The sequence below is a fragment of the Zophobas morio genome, unplaced genomic scaffold, assembly GCF_036711695.1.
Source record: "Zophobas morio isolate AGI-343-1 ecotype UQ-CSIRO unplaced genomic scaffold, CSIRO_AGI_Zmor_V1 ptg000002l, whole genome shotgun sequence".
In the NCBI taxonomy this organism is placed as follows: domain Eukaryota; kingdom Metazoa; phylum Arthropoda; class Insecta; order Coleoptera; family Tenebrionidae; genus Zophobas; species Zophobas morio.
Window position 1 is genome coordinate 16,287,898 of NW_026972107.1, and position 24,494 is coordinate 16,312,391.

Genomic DNA, 24,494 nt, shown 5'->3' on the forward strand with positions numbered 1-24,494 from the left:
GAATGTAGTTTTGACAACCGAATCGCAGCATATGGATTCTAGCACGAGCCTCGTCATTTTTAACATCCTTAAACCGGCGACAAAATTGTGTTACATTTCCAAGTGGCTTTTCCTGTTCGACTAAATCACAACTTTAATGCTTGTAACAAAAATAACTTTTGATTTTGTTCATACAATTATGATTTAATTAGTGTTAATTCTGGGGGTTTCAGTAAATATGGGTCATAAATATGGATAAGCAGATGGGAACGCAACATGACCAGTCCTGTTGTGTATTTAACATTTAATGTAAATTTCGAGCTTAAATACAGGCCTTTTTTAATTCTGGAGATTTCATTAATTCTGTAACAATTAAGAATTTTAATAATCGGAATTATTGACAAATGAAACATAATGAGTGCGTACTTAATGTCTGTAATTTATGCAGATAATACATGATTCACCGGAAGTACTATTAGTACTGCGAATGCAAATAAGAATCATTAAGTTTGATTGGAGCATGTATTTAATTTTGCAGATATAATCTAAGCAACAATGTATTAACTAAATTAAAAAAAAAGAGTATAAAAATGTCCCCTTTCGCAGCGCGAATAAAGTTTTCATTCTTAATTGTTACGACTGCCGCCGTATACAGAACTCCATAACATTTAATCCTTTTAGGTCTGACATCCGTTGCCATCAAGATAAACCAATGTTATCCACTGATTTGTATCTCCTCGTACCTTCGAAAATATTCATCTAATTTGAATCCAACTTCCCCCCAAATACAAAAAATACGCCGCATTACTTAATTAAGCGAATTAATTTCCAGACTTCCACATGCAATTTTCCCAAATCATCTAATCAAGATAAATTAATCTGAATTAATTTACGAGCACCGATTTGAGTATATTATTTTATGGGCCACGATCCTGAGGGCACGAAATGATGGTCCGCACACCTAATGAAAGTTAATGAGTTTACGCTACCTTTTCCTGTGGAGATTTAACCCTCCGTCACCTGCACTAATTCTCCTCAATTAACGGGCACCGGAGCGAAACACGGATTTATTAAAGCTGAAAAAAATCACATCACTAGCTAAGCAATTAGTCTTGACGAGAGATAAATGCGCGTCCGTAACACATGTCTCGCATGTGCAAGAAGCGACTTCTGAATTCGAGCGAAGAGCGAACGCACCGCAAGAGCTCCGTCGACCGGCGTATCGAAAGGGCGCAACCGTATTGTTTACTGGTCGGAGGCACATGGAATGGAACTCCGGCAGACTCCCGTAGGTGCACCGGCAACACACAGGGGCGGCGCTTCAAGGGGCAAGCGTGGAATGACTACCCTAGGACGCTGTTGCTGCAGTGCTCTTTCGGCATTAGGTTACGACAAAACCTCTAATCTTCGTTCCGCACTTTTTTATTTTATGTTCGCCAACGAGTTTAATTTTATGCTTCTAGACGAGTTAGGGCTGTAGTTTTGTTTTGTAACAACAAAACCAAAACAGTTTTAACCTCTTGGTTGAACGTACAAGATTTTTTAAATCTCCTTTAATCACAGTAATTTTACCGGAAGAACATAAACGATAGCAGTTTTTAAGATAAGTTATTCATGCATCTAGAGCGAAAATGAAAATAAAGCATCAGGCGCGAATTCGAAAGTTGAGGTGTGAAAAACTCCAACGCGCCTATTACATTTTGCGCTCGTGTTACATACAAAATTTTTCATGGTACTGTGGAATCAGACAAATTTTAAAGTTGTTCTAATTATTTTATGTTTCACAATTTATGACACCCACAGCCATGACTACTTCAGCAACTGACTCTTCTTGAGAGCTCTATTTAAAGTACTTATTGTTCCTTTCTAGAGTACTTCCCTTTTTTAAGCTAGGGATCACCAGAATTTTTTTAAAGCTATCGTTCCCAACGCACTTCCAGCGTTCTTTTGCATTGGTCCCTTTCCTGAATTCTGAAACGGGACCACTTCGATATTCTTCTTAAGTCAGTGACCGATGATAGCCTAATCCATGTTCAGCTGCCTTGCTGAAATACCAGCTGCCTGGTCCCACTTCGACGTCTACCTTTTTCGTACCGTTTATTTCTAAAACTCCATCGTTTTTTTAAGTCATTTACACTCAACTTACTTGGAAACAGTTTTTTGTCTTTACTTTCTTCTTGATCTTTACTTTCTCTCTAGACTTTTACATTTAATCGCGATAACTTTTGCAGTTTTTAGCTTCTTGCTGGGAGACGTTTAACTGAATATTGATTTCAGAAAAACTCACAAAAATTTGTGGAGAACTTTGCTTTGATGCATTATTTATTTGATGATGGAATAGTTAGTTATATACTGTCAAATTGTCCCCCTTGGATAGAATATTCCAGAACTTTCTCAATTCTTCGTCAACTATCATCGTTCCCTACATTGGGGGATCTACTTGAAAATATCTGTATTCACCCTTCACTCACAGCAAATCTGCTCTAAGTTAATGAAACCTCTCAGAATATTTTTTTTCTTAAATGAAAAATTGTCTGGGTCAAACGAATGAAAAGTGTATGATTTTTTATTAAAGAAAATTTAATTAATAAAGAACAACATGGTCGTCTGTTGAAATGGCTATTTTTTTATTTTAAAACAAACATTCTGGACCCAGTTTACCCTACAGCATTTGGAGCATGGCATTTTTTCTGTTTCAAGAGGATCTTCGACTGTCTAATCGCAGCGTTTTGTTCGACAAATTAGACAGATACGGCATTCATGTCGTGGCACTAAAGTAGATAAAATCTTATTCTTCGAATAGACTACAACTAATAAGTACTGAAAAGAATAATATAATACATATTTTTTCATATCTAAAGAAAATAGAAGCTGATATTCCACAACGAAGCTTCAGCCCCGAAGAATTATCTCAGAAAATAAAGCTTTTTAGTATCTATTACGCCAGCTTCAATTTGAATGAAGGTACAAAATTATATTTTAGGGCCAAAACGTAAAAGTAAAGAAAACATTTATCCTTCAAAAGAATGCAGTTAAAATCTTGGGTAGGTACTCGTATTTGCACATCAAATAAAACATCGTCGGTATAAAACGAGAACTATTAACTTAAAGTCGACGAATGTAAATTGTGGCGGACGGGGAAAATATTTTAATCCTTAGATGTAAAGTGCGACAGTGGCGGCTCGTCCATGGGGTCAATTGGTCAACGACCCCTAAAAAATGACCCATAAAAAATAAAAATTGAATACAATATTTTTTGGCCAAATTACATTTGTCAAATCGTATACATGACAAGTTATGAACAAAAAAATCAACAAGACAACAATTGTCGTTCGCGGTTTGTTGGGTCAATTTAAATATTGACCTCACGCAAAATATTTCCTTTGAGTGGGAGTGGGAGTGAACAAACGTATACCAAAATTCGCTTAAAACAGACAGAGTCAAATATAGCTCCATAAGAAGCAGCGTGGTCAGTGACCACGTTGTATCGAAGATTGTATAATTGAACTGCGTTCAGCAACACGACAAAAGAAAACAGACAACTACTCACTCACCCAGTGTTGCCAGACGTAGCGGACCAAAGTTCGGCGTAGCGACGATGGCGCAAAAAACCTGGAAATGTAGTGGAATTTTTCAGACATTAATAGATAATATTAATTTTTAATAAAATTTGAAAATTCGCGGGAAGAACTTTGTGGGTTTAATTATGCAATGATCGAACATTTTTTCAAACACAAAAGAATGAATATTGAACTGAAATTAAAGTTTTTTAAAAATTAGAAGGTAAAAGGTTTACAGAAGATATGTATTTATATTGTTACGAAATAAACCCATACGCCGCCTATGGGTCTTCTAGTATGCATGTGTTTCTTCTAGTATGTAGTGTAACTCATCGCCCGGAGCGGAAGTCGCAAATGGCTACTCCAGAGAAGTCTGGAAGCGGTGACGTAGGCGTTTCGAGCAGGACCGCATGTTGTCCAAACAACAAGGAGCTGAATTCAGTTAGCAAGTCGAGTCCAACTAGTGTCGAGAAAACCCAGTGAGTGTTGTGCTGGAATTCTTTTGTACATAATCGCTCTTTAATTAGTCGTGTAAATCCGAGTTACTAAGAACTAAATTGTTGAGTTTTACCCACGCCGATTTTATTCACCGAACAATCGTACGGCGGATCTTAGAGAAAGGTATATGTAAACGGCCGCGGGATGCAGGTATGTACCTAGTTATTGGACTCGATTGTAAAGTGTATAAATATTTACAAAGGATTTGTCATTTTTTTCAAAAGCATTAAGTTGTAAAATTAATTGTTTCTTGACATTTATAATGCAATATATTTGTGAATACTGGAAATATTATCTTTTTTTATTTCGGAAATCATCATAGATCCGGATGTGCTAAGACAAAAAAAATTAAAAATATTTTAAAAAATAATGCCCCGAAGGGCTTTTATTCATAACTCGTTTAGTACATTATACTACCCTAAAACAAGTGCGAATCCCTAGAAGGCTCACTCTTGTCCTAAATATTTCGTCAAAGCCCAGTTCTTTAAAGGATGCTCAACATTTACTTATTTATACAATTTTGGAATTATTCTACTTATTAACTTAAACTACATGATGTTGTTCACATGCACAAACTAATCTATCTATTTAGACATTGAGTGAGTATATCTGAGTATCCTATCTATGCTATCCTACTCTAGTCTTCAGACTTCAATTTCCCTACACGGTTGGGTGTGCAGGACCATACTCTGAGTTGGCTCACCAGGATCTCTCTCTGCGCTTCGAAGCTCGGGCAAGCGAAGATTTTATGTATCGGATTGTCTTCCTCTCTGTCTTTCTGACACCGTGCTTTGCCATTCCTCTGCAAGTGGCACTGGAAATTTCCATGTCCAGTTAGTGTTAAACTGGGGCTTATCAGGATCGGGTTTTTGAGCGCCGCCATCCTTGGAAAGAATCTACTTGTTGTCTCGCCTTTATTCAACAGTGTCCATCTGGCTTGCCATGTGTCAATAACTTCACTGTTTATTGATTCTCTAAGTTCTGCTTTAGTTTGATCCAGACTACTAATGTCCATACTTTTAAAGTTTATCGCCTGACCTCTTGATACTGCCGTTAGTTGAACATCAAGAGGCAAAAAGCATGAGGTCATTGTTGCAGCTGCTGCCGAAGCGAAGGTGCATGCCCCAATATTCAGATACCGTAGGTCAAAATTAGACGATCGTGCGTCGATAGATTTCAGATTACCCTTAATGCATTTGTCCATTTTTTGTTTGTGAATCGCTTCAAAGTCGGGAAAATCCCCTTAGCCCTGTTTGTCGTTTTATCCATACGTGCTAAGACCAAGAAGAAATGGGTTTCCAGTTGCAATGTTGCAACTATTTTCTTCTTAGTTGATTATACGTAAGCAGTATGTACTGTTACGGTTCGAAAATAAGGGGTTGCCTAGATAACAGCGAGTCAGGCGCAAGTGAGAGACTGCGGTGAACGAGTGGCGTTTTGAGCAGGGAAAGCGCGATTGGTCGCCTAATCGGGAATTTCCGCAACTCGTCCGACGGGATCGTGTTAAAACAGAAATCGAGTAACGGTCGGCAGCGGACGCACAAAATAAGGGGTTGTAACTTTTGGGGGAGCGACAGCCCGGAAAAGTTACACCGGGGGTGCGAGTGAGTGAGCGATAGAACCAGACAGCCAAGTTTTCGGTTTCTTTTCTGTTTTTTCTACAACTTTTTTCCTCCTCGACGTGGCGTGTTACTCATTTCTTTTGGAAGAAGAACGAAAAACCCCATTGGGGAGACTGTAAGAATTCCTCAGGCCTCCAAACCTCCCGACTCGTCCCACTGAGCCGACAAAGGGGCGTCACGAAAACAAGAGGAACCGCCGTGCCAGATTTTTCCCCCCCCACGAATCCTCCCGCAGGACTTGCCTACAAAGGAGGGAGGAAGCAACCTGTATGGTGGTAATTCGTATCGAAAAGGGCGCTGTGTGCGACCCACTGTGTACATGTTAAGCTAAGGTGCTAAGGTGTTGTTTGGTAATTAATCTGTGATTGAAGGGCGCTGTGTCGCGTCCAGTGTATTTCCTGTTTCATTAGATTTAAGTAAGTTACCGTCTTTTTTGTATACCCCATCTCCACCAGCGCATAGGTCGGTCGGCACAAAGGGTGTCGTAACAGTACGTTACCAAAATCATCTATGCCAAACTTCGATACATCTGGCGTTCCACAGGGATTGAACCTAGGTCTCTTCCTTTTTTTAATTTTCATTAACGACTTGCCCAATGTATTAATCAACAATAAACTGATGTTCGCCGACGACTTAAAAATATATGCTAGAATTACTTGTATCGAAGATTGCTACTCCCTCCTGAAAGATATTAACGAGTTAATCAAATGGTGTGTACTGAATCGACTCGCTCTAAACTGTCAAAAGTGTTTTGTCATGCCTTTTACCAGACAATTAACATCTATTACTTGGGAACATCTGAGATCAGTAGAGTTGACAGCTTACAAGATTTAAGAGTACTGTTCGACAAACATCTATCCTTTGTTGACCATATCAAGGACGTTATTGCCAAATCATTCAGGATATACGACTTTATATATCGCAACTGCAGAGACTTTACAAACAGCGAGGCTTTAAGTGTCTTATACTTCGCATAAGTTCGCAGCAGACTTAAATACTGCGCATGAATATGGTTTCCAATGTGCAAACTACATGTTAAGCATCTAGAATCTGTTCAACGAAAGTATTTGAAATTTCTAAGCTTTGTTGTTGACGGAACATATCGTCAACGAAGTTTGGAATACACGTTTCTATTGTAAAGATTTAAATTCACGTCGCTCAAGGTCCATCAGATATCATGCAGCATATCATGTTTGTGGAACAACCGCATTCACTACACAGGGCTATAAAAGATCTATTTTTAGTACCCAGAACAAATCACGTTCGTCAAAGTCATCTTTTTTATAGTGAATCATGCAGAACTAACCTGTTATCCAAGGCTGCGTTGATCAGTATGTGTACCTAATAATTTGCGACGAAATTCCGGTGGGACGCACGGTCTGGAATCTCGCCGATAACGTGTGGTGGCGGCGTACCTGAGTGCCAAGCCTTGGGCTGACTTTTGTTGCTGATTTAAAAAAAAAACACGTCTGGCCGACCTAGTCTTATGCGGCGGGAGGAGCGCCGGGGTTGCTCTCATGCCGGAGATACGGATCTCAGGTGGTGAGCGCCCGCGAAAACACGACAATAAAATAAAACGGCAAGGAATATTTTACAATACAACGAGTTTATTCTCTGCCACCAGCTACACGGCAAAAGGTACTTACGGTTGCCGGAGGGTCAAACTGCACTTCAACTTTTACTTTTACTTTTTAGAAAAACAGCCATACCACTTCCAGAGCCTTCACGGTTTCAAGGCAGAGTCCTTCTTCTTCCGCTGCGGCGATCGCGAATTTACCCCCGGCTAGCTCAGTACGCGTCCCGGTTTCCGGTCCGCGAAAATTCGCTTCGTTACAAACTTTAATCATTTGTGATATACATTTCGAGAGCTCTATTCGAATTAAGTGGCATGTTGAAGCATTCCTTGAATCTTAATTTCTTCTATGTTTTATAATATATTATATATTCTATACCTGGTACTTGTACTAACCTTCAAGTATAATTTTCTGTAATTGAGTATTTATACCTAGAAAATAAACCATTTATTTATTTATTATCCACCGCACTGCACACGGTATAAAAAATTACAACATAGGCTGAAGAAGATTAGCGGATTAGTTGTGCCGCAGTTTACATGTGCCCTCACATTAACAACAGAGATTCATAATGATTTTATTATTTCTTTGACTTCACACTTTTACATTGAAATTTTAATGTCTTTGTTTCTAATGGTTCTCAAATAATTCTTCTAGTTTATTCCTTTCTAATCTTTTTGGTAACCGACTTGTTTCGCAGATCCCTCAATCCAATAATCCTTTTCCGAGACAATATTCTTGTTTTTAGGATTCTTCGTCAATTGTCTTCTTTTTTGAATACCAATCGTGGACAACAACTGATTTTTCTTGTCTTTCTTTTAGTGCTTAATAAAGTCTTTCGAAAACACACTTGAAACTTGAAACCTCATATTTTGTCTTGGACTTCAGTTCCAAGTCGAAGTTAGTCTATTTTTTATCCGTTTAAAATAGAATAAAAAAGGTTTGGAATTCACTTCACGTAACTTCTGTCTGCATTTCAATTCGCACTAAAGGCGAAGTTTTTCTGTCTCTTTTTCTGTTCACCTACTAATTCGTCAGATTCCACTAATTTATTTTCGACTTTGGATACCAACGTTAATGTTTAACAAGGTTTTAGCAAAGATTCAGTTGTAATAGGGCTCCTCCGGCGAATTCCTACTTTCATATTTTCTTGACGTTTCATGACCCCTGAGTACGAAAAAGTAGGTTTTGATGTCTTTTTCCGTTTTTTTTTTCATTTTATGCAATCTTCTGGATTTATACCTTAATAATCTTCCATACGTTAATTAGGTATAAATCTTATAATATGGTTTAAAAATGCAGCTTTTGAATAGTTTTGCACATTTAATAAGCATTCCGTTCTTTTTTAAAAAAAACCCTAAAACTACAATCCCCAGTAGCAAAAGCTAAGTTCCACCTTCGCGTTAATGTTGAATCTCACTTTTCATAATGTGGATGCTTTTGAGTGCTACCGAGGTGTAAAATAAAATATGCCTCTCATGAAGAAAACTAGCACTGTATTATTCATTCATTCATGAATGTTTATATTTCAGAACCATTTTCATAAGCTGAAAAATGTGCACACCTACATTACTCATCTTACAAGCACACTGAAAATACCATCGTCACATTCGCCGCCCCTGAAGAACATCGCAGAATTTGCGTTCAGTGGCCCCCTATTATTTCGCTTCTTTTGTGTCCCTGATGTATTCCACATTCAATGCACGCGTACCAAAGAGTTTTTGTTAAATACCGAATATTTTAATACACTTCTCCTCGGTGGATTTTTAGGATTATTAATCTCAGCCCTCCACCAACAAAAACTACGCAGCCGAAGCGGATTATTTTGGCGGGCAACGATTTATTCAGAGGTAGACGGGACGGTATTGTAAAAAACACTGTTCACTATATTCCGATACTCGTTTATATTCGCATAACGCTGCAGTGTTTTTATTAGTTCATTCCACTTTTTCGACACATGGGGTTGAAATTAACAATAAACAGTCGAAACAATGTCACTGTTGATTGAGTACATAATCACTATTTGCTTTACATTTATTTTATGAAAACACGGGGAAACTATATTTTAATTTTAACTTTTGGTAATCCCGAAATATCTGCAGGGTGTGTTTATTTTGGAACGAATAAAAGCAACGACTCAAAAGGCCATTTTTAATTTTCTCGCTGGAGAAGTTTTCAGAATGAAATAAAATTTCGGTATGGAGATTTCTCATGGATTTGATATTTGCTAATGTATGAGGGTTTCAAACTTCAGTCCAGTCGTCTTAAACCTTTGATGTCGTTCAGAATCAAGGATTTCCTTAGTAATCAACACGAATAAAATTTACTACAAATATGTAATCACATTGTTCAAAAACATGGAGACAATAATAAAAAAAAGATTTAGATAGTGAGGCGAGAGGCTTACTTTATACAATTATTGTATACATACATAACAAACAGTAATAAAGTACATAAAATATAAAAATACAGTTTCTTGAAATTATCGGTGTCGTGGGGATAACAACTTGTTATAACTCCATCAAGCTCCAAGCACATCTATAAAAGTATATGTAATCAACAATATAAAAACGAAAGAAATAATAACACTGAAGATTAGGTAATGGACGTTTAAAACAAAGCAATTTAGTAGCATTTATTCTGTTACTAAGAAACTAATAAGGCTTATTTAATACTTGTAGTAAAGCTGTTTGTTCGTTTTAAACCGAAAGAGACATTTACTTTTTGGACGATAAAAGTTTTATGGTGATTGCTCTGACAATCCAACAGGAATAATTCCTCTTACGACGTCACTCATTTTTCGTGGCGATAACAAAATCCCAAGTAGTAAAAGCCACCTTCCACCTTTAATAATAGAGGGGATTTATTTTAAGACAATCCGCCTCTTTAGAAACTTAATAAAACTTTCTTAAATCCTATGCTTGTCGTTGGGAAGCATAATATATTAGAACCAACTTCCCAGCTTTTACAACTAGGTTGTGTCTAATCTAGCATTGTTAGAAACTTCCAAGTCAAACCGACTATATAACAGCACAAGCTCCAGACTAATTTATTATTCAAAAATGCCAAGGTTTTCCCGAATTCCGAAGATCGCTAAAAGGTGATGTCACTTCCGTTCACATTTTTGCGAGCAATCTCCAATTTTCTGGATCATCTGCTCTAACAACCCCACGAGCAATTAACGTTCCGCAAAAATTAGTTCGTGCATCTTGAATTTCATCATCAGTTTGAACAAGCCATTAGTGTAACATTCTATACATCCCTCCAGTGCGTCTTGGGCTACCACGGCTACGGTCATCCTTTTTCAATGCATCGTTAAACAATGGAAATGTGTTTGGAGCGAAATTGAAGAGGGATATTTTACATACTGCCTCCACTCATTCGAGCATTGTGCTGGTCGTGAATAAGTTTCAAGTCGCCTCGAAATAGCGTATGAATATGACGAGAAGGCACTTCACCGCGCTCCTACTTTTCAGAATTTTAAATGTGGCCCTTTAAACGACTTTCTCTCTATATGAATATTTCTTTCACCGGCGAATAAATTTTTTTATTGATACTTATTCGCTTTAAAAGAGGAGTTACCTTCAACTAAGCTGTTTTATGTTGTCGGTGTTTAAGAATTTTTTGTCCACCCATCGCGTTATTTAATATCGCTTTAGTAACCGATACATGAAAACTTAAAGGTGCTTCTGTTACAAGCCCGCGACATGTAATATATCAATTCTTCATTTCTAAAGCTTTAAACGTCGGTTCAAGGAAATTAATCAGTCCCACTTAATAAATTTCTAAGTGCTATTTTTAGACGATGTAAACAATTTGTAAGCAGCTACATAATTCGGTACATTTCTAAAGTAGTGCCGACAACACACAGTCAGACCGGCAAGGATTGAACTGCTTTCGCTTTTCCGATTTATAAATAACGTGCTTCAACTTAAGGGATTTCGGCGTGATATAATAAATATTAAGGCATGCATCCCGCGTAATCCCGCTTTGACCCTACACGTTAATGGAATATGTGAAAAGCTTTCGTTAAAAAATTTTGTTTGCGCTTGAGGTAAACATCCTGTTATAAATCCGCGAAAGTTTGCGCATAAAATTTTATTACTCCATAAATAATTACGTGAAATGTCCCCAAACTGTACTCTGACTTGTCGGAATCAAAAACAGAAAGCTGTATTACAGTTTTATTATAAAATACGTTATAAATAAGACACAAAGCGATACGTAAAAATAATTTTTTAATCTTGATTAACCAACTGATAAAACAGGGAGTTTGGCTCTGCGAGTAAATTATCTGGTTGATCGAACTCTGCGATTTGTCCATCATGCATTACCAGAACTCTATCACAATATAAAATAGTTTGAACTCGATGGGCGATCGTGAATACGGTGCTTTTTCTAAAAGCGGATCTTAACGTTTGCTGAATTTGCCGATCAGTCTCGTGGTCGACGTTAGCCGTCGCTTCGTCAATACACAGTATCTAAAACACAAGATAAAAGAGATTCCGCTCGTTACGACCGAGAACTTACCTTAGCGTTGTGTAAAACAGCCCTCGCCAAACAAATCAATTGTTTTTGCCCAACGGAAAAATTCGCCCCGCCTCCAACAACAATATTATTCAATCCACCCAACCTCTTAATTGTATCACATAAATTGACTTTATTTAAAGCATCCCACATCTCGCTGTCTCTGAATTCGCCTAAAGGATCAAGGTTTTCCTTTAACGTTCCGCTGAAGAGAAACGGCTCTTGGGGAATACAAAACAAACGAGACCTAAATCATTATTCCGTCACAAACTCATAACCTTAAATAAATAAATATTACCTTAAAGACTGCAAAGAAACCCTCGAAATATCGACCGAATCAATTGAAATTGAGCCTGAGTAAAGCTCAACCATTCGAAAAAGTGCTGATAGGAGCGAGCTTTTTCCAGCGCCAGTTCTTCCAACTACACCAATTTTCTCCGACGGCCTCGTTTCAAACGAGACGAACCTTAACGAAGGCGGTAAGTGCTCCCTGTTTTAGCCAGATTTTCACAACCAAGTGCGATAAGTACGTCTTTTACTCACCTATACTTCAGAACGACGTTCTTGAACGTTATAACTCCTTGGCTTGGCCAGCCGAAAGGCGGATCGATAACGAAATGAGTGCTTTCAGGGGGTATTTCTTTAATGTACTGATTAACTCTTTCCACAGAAATCATTTCTCTTTCTGTTTCGGTAAACGCGTTAACTACGCCATTTAGTGCAGAAGTTATAGACAGCGCGTACGACAAAGCCAACCCGATAAGACCTGACCAAAATTTATAGAAATCGGATTATTAAGCCAGTACGTACCTGGATCTGCGACATCATATTGATGCTGAATGATAGCAATAAAACTGACTCCCGCAACCATTGCGACCCCAATAAACTGAAGTCTCAGGCCCAGCCATCGAGCTGCCGCTTGACTGGCAAATTGTGCCTTGATATTGGCATCCACATTATCCTCATTGTCGCGCTTGAAACGCTGAGTTGCTCGCATTGCACGAATTGTCGTTAAACCTAAAATTTCGGATAGACATTACTTTAAAAACTACTTTCGAAATACCTTGCAATGACTCATTAAAATGGCTGTAAACCGGCGAAAGTGTAACGCTAGAAATTCGTTTTAGCTCTCTTGATGTTAGCCTGTAATTATACTGTAACCAGTGATAGACAGGGACGAGTGGAATTAGCACCAGACAGATCCAGGGTAAACCGTAAATGGTAATGACAACGGTTCCTTAAATTGCACAAATAGTTGATTTATTACTAATTTAAAAAAACCTACCTAAAAGTCCGAAGAATTGCGCCAACAAAATGTTAACTATAAAGGGTAAAGAATCGTCAACGGTGTATGTGTCGCTCGAAAACCTATTGAGAATTCTACCGATCGGGGACACATCGAAAAACGTAGACTTCCCCTTAAAAATAACTTCAATCAAAACACCGACGGACACAATTTCCACAACTTACTTTCAAAACGGATTTTAACAGCAACTTATGTATTTTCGACGCTGCAACAATTCCTCCATACGCAAACAAGAACGCTCTAATCATCGTAAAAACTGTATTTATACATGCAAGTTCTATGTAAATTCTTAAGTAGTAATTCATGGCGGAACTATCAGAATAACCGTCGAAATAGTGTCCTTCATTTAATTCATCATCAAAAAATGTACTCCAATTTTTACTTGGATCTGAGTCGCTAACCCACCGAGCCAACCACCAATCCGTCATATTTCTGGACGTTTGCATCATGGACACAGATAACAAAATCATGAAAGCCAAAGCATGCCCCATACCCTTCCAGTACGTGACGTAGACGTTAAATTCCACAGTACCAGTTTCGCTAACTTCATCTAAAAGCAAACTATCTCTGTCTTCCTCGCCTGTACTGTCCAATTTCACGCTGTCCATCAACGAACTTAGAGAAGATTGAGTACTTTCCCCCAGCTCCAACTCGATGGGCAACATATCGTCCATATTCGCCAAAACATCCGCCGGCTTCCCCTGCTGCTTGATAACGCCACCCTCCATTAACACAATCTTATCAGCGTGCACCAAATAATTTACATGGTGGGTGCATAAAACCCGTGTTTTGTCCTTCAGCAACCCCATGATGCAATTCTGGAAGATATGCTTAGCAACTTTGACGTCCACTGCGGATAAGATATCGTCGAGCAGGTAAACAGCCTTGTCCTGATAAACGGCTCGAGCGAGCGCCACCCTCGCCTTCTGTCCGCCAGATAAAGTCATGCCGCCCTCTCCCACACCAGTCAAATCGCCAGCTGGCAACAAATAAATGTCTTCGGCTAAACCACATGCGAATAAAACCGATTTGTAGCGGTTATCTTCGAAAGCTTTGCCGAACAGGATGTTTTCCCGCACGGTGCCTCTCTGGAGCCACGGCTGTTGCGTGACGAAGCCGAAACCTGACTCCACTTGGCTTACCGCGATTTCACCCTGTTGCACTGACAGTTCGGCGAGAATGGCGGAAAGGAGGGACGATTTGCCACAGCCGACGGAACCGATCACGCCCACGAATTCGCCCTTTAATGAGTAATAGTAAAAGGGAAAAATTTAGGAAGTGGTTTGCTTACCTTCTTGACTTTCAGATTTATGGCGGAAAGTAAAAATGCGGTGTTAGGGTCCGCGGGTTCGATGGGATCAGGTCGGATCGTTGTTCGTTTTCCTTTACCTTTGCCTTTGGACGCTTTTTTGGTTTGAGTGGTGTGTAAACGGGTTTTTTCTTCGGTAGTTAGTTCTTTTCCCCAATTAAATGTACCGTCTTCTATTATAATATCAGTGTTTTGGCTTGACTCTAACAGAGTTTCGTTGTAAAATAATTCTAAATCTAAATCTTCTAACTGAAATATATTTTTTTTTGTAAGTAAAGGGCCCAAACGAAAAATGATTATTTTATTTTTGCACACATGATGAAAATCTCATTTCATAGATAGAATGAGTTTCGTACGACATACAAATCCTACATCTACCATCTATCGTGTTTGTTGTTTCTATTGAATTATTTTTAGGCGTTTTGTTAGTTGTTTTTACTGGAATTAACAGTTCATTTAGAACTATGCAACAATTGATATATTTGTCATTATGAATTTTTTTTTCAAGAATAATACGTCACACAAGACACTGCCTCATGAAGGGATTGTATTCCGAAACATTAATTTTTACTTATTTTATATTCCAAAGATCAAAGACATAAATAAAAAACTAGAATGATCAAGAAATACCAAATCGTGGATTAATGTTATTAAACATCTTATAAACACAGGACTTCCAATTCCTAATGGTCAAGTAAAAATATCTGTGGCGGCACATCATAACGTAGAAGGTGAGGACAGATAATCACCACGTCGGATAGTTCAGTGGACAGAATATCCGCCCTGCAAGTGAGAGACGTGGGTTCAAATGCCACGCCTGCTATGAAATTTTTCCTCGTATCATTTTAACAAACTTAAAAATTGAAAAGAAAAGAGGTAAACAATACCCAATGAATACTCAGTTTCACAGATCAAAGAAGTGTCAATAATTTCAAGTATTGATCTGAAAATTAAATAGCTAAAAAATTATAAATCCCTTCAACGACACCACAACCCAATAAGCAAAGCCGACAAAAACCATATCATTAAAATGTATAGGAAAATATGAGATTATATATAAATTCGTCGGTGGCAATTAAGGCGATATTAGTACAGGGTTAGCCTTAAAAATTATGAACCTTAAACTGAAGAAATGTGGTTCACGAGTTGTGTTCTGCTTTTCAGAACATGGTGGCTCGTTTGAACATTTATTAGTTTGGAAAAGAAAAATGTCCATCGTTGCTTTAGTTAACAGGAAATTATTTTGTACAGTCGATTATAGTAAATGATTTCAGTTTGTTGTATCTCGTACCATAAAATCGAATAAAACCCCTCGAGTGGGTCATGAAATTTATTTTTTAAATTAATAATTCTGGCATTGTAGTTATTTGACACTTTATTTGATAGTTATTTGATCGCAACTGTCCGCTTAAACAAGAAACGCGTTGGTATTGCCATCATCATTATTTTAAAAATAAATTGCATAGCTTACTAGCGGGCTCTTTTGATCATCTCGAATTTCTTGACTACATTGGAAAAACTCTTTACGAGCAGCCTTCTATGTGCAAAAATGGACTCTAAAAATAATCCTTAAATCCTTAAAAATGGGCACGAACCGTAGAGCTCCATGATTTTGTGTCTCTTTTAAATGAAAGGCAAAAGTTTTAAATAGCATGTAAATTTTACAAAAAAAAAAGTTGAAAATCTGAGTGCAAACTGCATCAGACTTATGCTTCTTTAAAACAACTAATCACCTGACAATTCAATCATAATAATTAATCAGAGAAACACAGTTATCTATTTCCGAAGTTTAATCTAAAAGTTGTAATTTAGATGTTGCGAATACTGACGTATGTATTAAGTTCAGATTGTTGTTTTTGCGTTCGTACGATTAAGTATGACGTGTGTGCGAAGATAAAAAAATCAAACTATAAAATGTAAGATTTGTTAAGAGATAGTAGGAGCGTTGGGACACGCCTACGAAACATTTAGGACCGATTATAGACGTCTGAAAACTAACGTTTAGTCGTAAAATGTTACTAAAAGGTGGTACGGCCTGAAGAAGTCTTTGAGATATTAATAATAACTTACGTCTAGCAGTCTTTGTATCCGTTTGATAGACACCCACGCTTCGGTAAGTCCGTTAAGCACCCAAGGAAAGGCGTTCAGGGGACTGATGAGCATATTCAGTAAGGCAATACCCGTGAAGACAGTGGCCGCAGTCAATTTATTTCCCATTAGCACGTAAGTTCCAAATGTGAGAATTGAAATTAAAACAGGGGTAGTGGCCCAGAAATATACGCACAGCGCATCAAGATATTTCCGGCCTTTTAAGTATTTCAGTTCTTTGTCCCTTAATTCTGAAATTCGAGCTTTGAAGTTAATTGAGCCAAAAATTCGGCAGTGTATAAAGACGACTCGAGTATTTAACAACCTATTGTAATTATTTCAGTTTGCTAAATACTTCTGCTTGTTATTGTGTTCAACGTACTTGTGATAAGGCGGAGAAAATGCTGCTCCCAAACGTACAATTTAATGGCCTTAATCCCTCTCAGAACTTCTGTTATCATCTTAACTCTGGCGTCTTTTTCTTTCATTAGGAGTGTGCTGAGGCTTCCGATCTTATTGGCGATTAGTTTATTGATGGGAATTAGGAGCACGGAGAAGCAAACACCTGACACAAACGCTAGACCCACTTGGCTGTACAACAAGTATAAAGTAACCGCTAGCTGAAATTAAATCGTCTTGAACGATCGTTTCCGGAGAAGAAAACGGCAAAATTCTTACTTGAAATGGAATACTCCAGAGAGCATGGAAGCTCGGGCACGAATTGACGATACGATCCGTGTCTGTCGACATGAAATTTACGATTTCGCCGACTGAAAAGGCGGAATTTAAAACGGTTCCGCTCACAGTTAGTGTTTTTCTGTAAATCGTGGTAACTAGAGCCCCACGCATCCTCAGCCCCACCATCGCCATCCAAAAATTAAAGTGCGAATCGCAAAACGACGCTGCAACACTCTCGTTATCCAAAATCTACAATAATCTCGAGATCTTACAGATTAACGTCACCAGCATCAACAAGAATGCGTACAAATAGCCCCATTTTATGTCTTCCGATTTATTTTCAATGAAATTGACTAGCCTGTTTAAAAGCATCGGGGCGGCGAAGCCGGCACAATCCGCTGTAAATTTTAAAGCACCGACGCTGTAAAATTGCACCCAAAAACATTTATGCAGTGCCTTGAATAACGACACATTGTGTCTTTTAACTCCAATAAAAGTAACGTCTGGCGAAGTGGGTGTTGAATGGCTCGAAATCGATGAGGTGAAATGCCGATCTGACACATTTAATCGCTTTCTTATTTCGTCAACGTTACCGGTGAGCGCCTTGTCTAATTTCGTGCTGACTGTACCGCAATTTAGGGAAAAAGGCAAATCGTACAAGTCTTCTGAATTACTCAGCTTGCCTTGCACACCCTTTTCCATTAAGGGATTGACCCAATAGAATAATAATTTAGAGAGCCAAGTGACGTTCTCCATCGCCACCCCCAAATAACTGGGATCACCCTCTTCGGTGAAGCGGATGTAGGCATTGCCAAGTAGCGCCTGTGACTCTCCTATCTGAAATCGCCGCAGAACTCGCTTTACAATGGAAGATTAAAAATTTTTCCTTACCTCGGTGTACCTATCGGCGAAATTGAGATAGGTGGTGGACCCTTCGCTAGGAATGAGAGTGAAGGCATAGACGATCTGGAAGATAAGCTGGCAAATACTGAAGGCGTAAGCTAAATAGATGCTATAACTCGGCCTAATCGTGTATTTATAGATAAGTACATGACTCCTCACGGAAACTACGTTTAAAACGAACAATAGCGTCCATAGAACGCACACAAAAACCGGCCCTCTGGGACTCAAACCCAATCGCTTCCTTAACACCAAGGTGTACCCGAAGTGGCAAAACCAGGTGATGCCTTGCACCGCCGACAAAAAATACGAGATATAATAAATCTGGTCTTGAGTAACATTCAAGTCCACATAAATTTGTAATAAAGGAAGCAGTGCTAAACACAGGGCAATAAAGCAACGGAAATTGATGGAATAAAGTTGAACCCGTCCTCGAGTAACGTAACCCGAGTGACGGCCGAAATAATACGCCGAACAACAAGCAAAAAGAGAAAGAACTGGGATTTGGAGGTACAGCTGCTGGAAGCACAGTCCCAAGTCGTGCCGCTGGGGTGACCATATTTTTAAACCTCCCGGGCCGCACAAGCTCTCCCAGTCCCAACGCCACAGCGGAGGGTCCTCGAAACTAAAGTTCATGTCGTTAAGTTCGATTTCTGTAAATAAATACAAATGTCATAAAAACAAATTATTTTGATGCATTACATTAATTTAAGTTAAAGTACGCAGCTCTTGGTATTGAGGTTTCGCAATGATTGGGTTTGCTGAATGGGATGAGTCACCAATCATCATTTATTAACAACAACAAAAGGCGTACAATGAAGGATAGGCGGTAGTGGACTTACGCTACATTGACGTAATTAGAAGAGTTTGATTTGGACATTCCTTTGGTAAGTTTTGTGTTATAACGAATCAATTTTTTTCAACTTATAGAAACTACATTACAAACAGCACTTTCTTAGGTTAAACCACTGACATTTCTGCGATTCTAGTGCGGACTCCAACCTGTGGGTCTCGTTTTCATTCTTATCTGACATGAATGAATCATAGAGGGCAGCTGGTGCATTAAAATTACATTTGTCTATCTAGTTTCGATTTTTATCTAAATTAGTACTTACTTACTCAATTATCGAATCAATCCATCGCAACCCTGGACCACTGTACACGATACGTTTAAACAATATAATATAAAAGAAATTAGATCAAAAAGTTGCAAGTGCAATGAATGAAGACTCGTACACTTCAATTTTATAGGTCTTGTAACAACAAATACGAGAGTTAATCAGAGGTATGACGTTATCTATCTTTTTTAAGTCAGTGTGTTAAGTCTGCCTCTATGGACGATTTGAATCGAAGTGTATGAAAATTATGCACGTGTGTGGTCAAACTTAAACAGTAGAAGCAATTAAAAAAAAACTAACACAACTTTGATAAACTTAGAATGAAATTTGGTTTTTGAGATGTCGATTTGGTTAAAATAGTCTGGATTACCTGACAGATGTTTTATTAAGGTACGGTCGGCATAGATTGGTCGGATGTATTGGGTTTCTTCTATCTTAATGTAATTTCGCCCACGTAAAATTCAGATGAGTTAAGAAAGTCTCATTGAAAGCGATGCCACTGAGTTTAAATTTTAAAGCAACGTTACTGAGTAGGGATCAATTTTAAGTTTAAAATTATCGATAATGTGAGAGTTTAATTTTACGATTGTACTACAATATCTGCTGCCGACAGGTAGAAGCGTACCTTTAGTTTTCATATCTTCATCCTGATCATGTTTTTACACCTTTTTTGAGTAAGATGATAACGCAAAATATTCACGATAGTGTCTGCTTTATTGTAATTTATTTTAATTTTTTTAAGCATTAAAAATAGGGTTTGTCGTTTTTATGATTTTTTTTAATTCTTCAGAAGTTTTTCCATCTAATTTCTTCTAATTTTGCAATATTGCTGAAAACATTGTTCGTCTATCAGAGTATTTTTATTAACAAGAATTGCCTTATTTGAGGTTATTTTACTGTGAAAATTCGTGGCGAGCTCTTTCCCCAATTTTTGAAGTTCTTTTCTCCAGAAAAATAAATATTTTCTGCATGTTATAAAGTGGGTTAAGATGTATATTATAAAATTTTCATGTACAGTAACTTAAAAAATTAATAAAACTGTATGAGCAAAAATATAAATAAAAGGGGGAAATATGCATAAAAAAAATACAAGTCCCACTTTTTCCTTTAATGTTTGTTTGTAATTTTGTTTCAGTAAAATTGATTTTTCTATAACGTGCCAATATTAAAAATTAAAAATTCCATTGTCTATACCGAGTGTCTGGAAAATTGCGGATTAACTCTTCAGTACGGGAGTTGTGGGAGTCCCAAAAAATAATAAAAAAAAATTTTATGATATATATTACGAAAAAAACGTAATTTTATAAAAATAAAATTGGCAACACTGCACGGACAAATGCCATAACAACCAGTAGTAATTAATCATTTTGCGTTATTATTAATAAAACAAGCTGTTATTTTTCATTAATGAAAACAAACATTTAATAAAACATTCATTAATTATAAACAAAAACAAATTAACCAACAAAAGAAAAATCAAAAAAGCATAACCAACTAAACGCTAGAAAAGATGTTTAAAATTCCTGTTTTGTGCTTATAAGTAAGCTCGTAAAGTTTCCAAATTTTGATCATTTTTTTGTAAAAGTTAGTCATCAGCACTTTGTAAAATAAAACTGATTTTGGCAAATGAGAAACCCTCTAAAAAAGAGAGGGCGGGTGGGTGGGGCTAATAGATGCTAAGACAAGACTGATTTTGGCAAATGAGATACCCTTTAAGAAAAGAGAGGGTGGTGGGCGGGGCAAGTACCTGTTAAGATAAGATTGATTTTGGCAAATGAGATGCCTCTAAGAAAGTAGAGGGCGGGTGGGCGGGGTTAGTACCTGCTAAAATAAGATCGATTTTGGCAAATGACATACCCGCTAAGAAAATAGATGGCGCGGCTAGTACCTGCTAAAATAAGACCGATTTTGGCAAATGAGATACCTTCTAAGAAAAGAAAAGGCGGGTGGGCGGGGCGCAAAATTAACTCAAAAACAGGTCAGGTCAAAATTTGTCAAAAATAGAACACCAGAGTCCCCCAAAATTCTTTTAAATAATTTACAAAAAAATCTCCCAAAATAATACACTATTGATACTCAAGAGTCTCCCGAATTAAAAAAAAACATTGCGGCACTCAGATTCGTAAAGAATAAAACACTAAAAGCTCAAAAGATTTTTTCAAGTTCATCCAGTAACAAAACCCAGATTCCTTTAAATTTATCCGAAAATAAAACACCACAGGACCTAAAATTAACTGCGAACATTTTAAACGTTTTGAAAACTTTGACAATTTTTGATACGTCAAACATTTTTAACTGTTTACTCGATTTTTGCTGATTTGTACCTTTATATTTTGCAAACATTGTTGTCAAATTATTACAAAAACAACACAACCGTATCTTTGTACATTCTAAAATGGTAATTAAACATGGTCATGGGCGAGAGAAATATTAACGTTTTATTCCTAGTTATTGTGATAATGAATATAGTTCTTAAACTTAGGAAAAGAACCAATTTTAAAATCATTATAACTCCACCAAAATGTGAGAAGGAATTGAGAAGGCTTTTTTTTACTATTTTTTTCCATACTCAGCAATTGATTGTTAGAGCGTAGCGGAGAGTTAATCCGCCATTTTCCATACACCCAGTAGGTATAACCCACGAACAGTTTTTTTCAACAGGTTATTTTCAAATTCTTTTTAAAATTACGAAAAAATGTTTCATCACGTACCTTTTGAAGGTGAATATTTCAATTACTTAAGGAAATTTGGGAATGCGGTTTTCACCACTGTTTTTAACATATATAAACCAAATAAAACTGAATATATGCACCTATTCATGAGTAGAACCCATATTCCTGATCATCATTAGTGACAACACACTTTTTTATTGTGTAAGTTTTGTGAAGCTTTCGCTCTTGTCTGTGGCAGTTTAGTACCTGTTGATAATAATCGTCACACCGAGAAACTAGATTGACAAAATTACATGTCTTTGTTCGGTAATTTTGGAATTCCAAAGAAATTGATTCCTTAAAAACCTGATCTAGAAGAAAATTATAATATTAATTCTAAGGGTTGAAGGTAGAACCAAAAACAAATTCACTGGCTTAGAAGTAGCTTCTAGAAAGTCACTTCATCCAAACAAAGCACGGCCAACCCACCACATGGCAGTACCAAAAAAAACCTGTGGAGTGTTGCATGTAACGAGTAACTACTTTTTTAAATTTTATACTTAAATAATATGTATTTATTTAAAAAAAAACGAAAAATCGTGTGCAGTTAAGTTGGTTGCTCAAAATTTTTTGCTGAATCATATTATATATTTAGCCGTTTCTTGTGAAGAAAGTTGTTAAATATTTGATACTATTATTATTTTGATGCACGCGCCCGATAAAAAACTTTTCTACCTTAAATTGGAACCTTGAGGATGTGTTTTGAATTCTTCATGTAATTAATGGGTAAAATAACTTACCAAAATTTTTCGTCAGTTATAATAGACGATGCTGATTTTGAAAATTACAACAAAATATCTATGGTTTTTACTTAAAAAAACACTAGAAAACAGTGGGAACAATTTCAGCTAGTTTTTCTAGAAATATTTAAATACTAAAAAAATGATAAACTTAGTTGAACACCATGAACTATTTTGCCGCACTAATTCAGTTAAACATTCCCTCACCCTTTCAGGAATAGCAGTTTCTTTTCTACTTGAAATTTAAATCGAAACATTAAAGAGTACGTTTGATTAGACACAAATGTCCCAATATTTTGCATACACCTGTCCTAGAATGAATAAATAATGACTTGCTACAGGTGTACAAACTACGTTAGTTTTTTTAAATATCTTCGTTACTCATCAAATAATACTTACAAGGTCTACTTTTACAGAAAATGACAATGGAAGTGGAGATCGATCAACCGGAGGGATCAGCAGCCGAAATAATTGATAAAGATCAAATAATAGACTTTTTAACTAACAATGAAACAATCTGTTTTAAAAGTCAACAGAGAGGAGAGGATGACCTAAGCAAGCAAGAAAAAACTAACATCGCGTTAGAAATTTATAACAAAAGTAAATTAAATTTCCTCGTAAGATTTGGTAAATACCTTCAACGGAGCCAGTTGGACTTCTTCCAACAGTTTACGCAAAATTGCGAAGAAAGCGACGAAATCAACATCGTACTCAAAAATCATCTTGAAACAGTCGTTAAAAAGAAGCAAGTAAATGTGAAAAACCGGCGGTATGAGGCTCTGAAGGAAATGATTCGGGAAGACTCGTATTTTTCCGAAATTGAAATGATGAAACGCAATCCTTTATTATACGACCAACTAGTAGGTCAGTATATGACTGAAGAAGAGAGGGAAGAACGAGATAGAATTAACATCAATGAAAATTCGACTTTAGTAAAAGTTTTAATGGAGGGGATCGAACGAGATAACGCTCAAGTGAAGAGAAAAAAACAAGAAGAATACGAAGATGAAGTACGGGAAGAGGAAGAAAGTAACTCTGACGACGAGATGTCGACCTCGCCAAAAAGCCCCAAAATTACGCACGTCCAGTGGGGAGAATTTCTAAGTGAGCCGACTGCACAATCTGCGAAAAAAGCTAAAACTAAACATGTAGCACCCGAAGAGCAGAGACTGTTGAAAGAAGAATTTGTTTCGACTATGTATCAAGATTTTTTGGATGGAAAAGATGACGATTTTGACTACGATAGCGTTGATAATAATGAGAAATACGATAACAATGAAATGGTGGAGAACGACGAAGAGGAGAAATATTTCGATGCGGAAGAACCGGAAACCGTGCCGTGTTCACAGAGTCCGGAAGAATCGGAAGACGAATTGGACATTTTCATGAGCGGTCTAAATCAACATCCTGGTGTATCTCAACTGTCTAAAGACATTCAGAAGTTATAAACGCAGACAATAAAGTGTGCAGTATCGCGGTAATGTTCAGTGAAACTTAGTATCAGTGCTAGCAATCAGGTTAATGGGTAATTAGAGTAAGAACCAACCGCGAATAGTCTGTACATATTTAGGGAACAATTAGAAGTTTCTCGTTGTGTAAGTTGTAAAAATTAAATCATTTAATTAATTGAATGCAGAAGCTTATGGACAGTGAAACTATGAAAGTTATGACTATAATATAAACTACACACGTGACTTGTGTAACACACGTACCAATAAAAAGAAAGTGTTATATTTATTACACATGATTAATTTTTTAATTTTACATTTGAGACGTGCGGGAGTTACGTGTGAAATCTGTTTAGGTGTCTTGGAACGCAGTGTGTCTTCCAAAAATGTAAATTAAGAGCGGCCATTTCTTTTTCATTGAGAAAATAACTTTACA

General features: G+C 37.2%; 3 protein-coding genes across 6 annotated transcripts in view; 1 reads left to right on the plus strand and 2 right to left on the minus strand.

Moving 5' to 3' along the window:
• LOC135128998 (kinesin-like protein CG14535) overlaps positions 1–3,591 on the minus strand; it is a 445,574-nt gene extending 441,983 nt beyond the window's left edge. For 3 of the 4 annotated variants that reach the window (XM_064056098.1, XM_064056082.1, XM_064056105.1), the window contains exon 1: positions 969–1,217. The gene's annotated coding sequence lies outside the window, so the exon portion shown is untranslated. Of the gene's footprint in view, positions 1–968; positions 1,218–3,533 lie in introns of those variants that run through there. The other variant, XM_064056089.1, reaches the window with a different exon arrangement.
• A 7,812-nt stretch (positions 3,592–11,403) lies between these two features.
• Positions 11,404–18,677, minus strand: LOC135128926 (ATP-binding cassette sub-family C member 10). The gene is made up of 14 exons (XM_064056004.1): positions 18,033–18,677; positions 17,414–17,978; positions 17,142–17,365; positions 16,846–17,083; positions 16,446–16,714; positions 14,358–14,624; positions 13,231–14,307; positions 13,046–13,178; positions 12,824–12,997; positions 12,571–12,777; positions 12,304–12,526; positions 12,059–12,250; positions 11,764–12,007; positions 11,404–11,714 (listed from the first exon to the last, which is right to left on the minus strand). Exons 1-14 carry the CDS (start codon positions 18,675–18,677, stop codon positions 11,472–11,474), a joined length of 4,701 nt encoding a protein of 1,566 aa, XP_063912074.1. The 3' UTR covers positions 11,404–11,471.
• Positions 18,678–18,687: 10 nt separating this feature from the next.
• Positions 18,688–24,355, plus strand: LOC135128934 (coiled-coil domain-containing protein 97). Its single transcript, XM_064056014.1, has 2 exons — positions 18,688–18,928; positions 23,027–24,355. The coding sequence occupies exon 2, from the start codon at positions 23,030–23,032 to the stop codon at positions 24,056–24,058; it is 1,029 nt and encodes a 342-aa protein (XP_063912084.1). The 5' UTR covers positions 18,688–18,928; positions 23,027–23,029; the 3' UTR covers positions 24,059–24,355.
• The last annotated feature ends 139 nt before the right edge of the window (positions 24,356–24,494 follow it).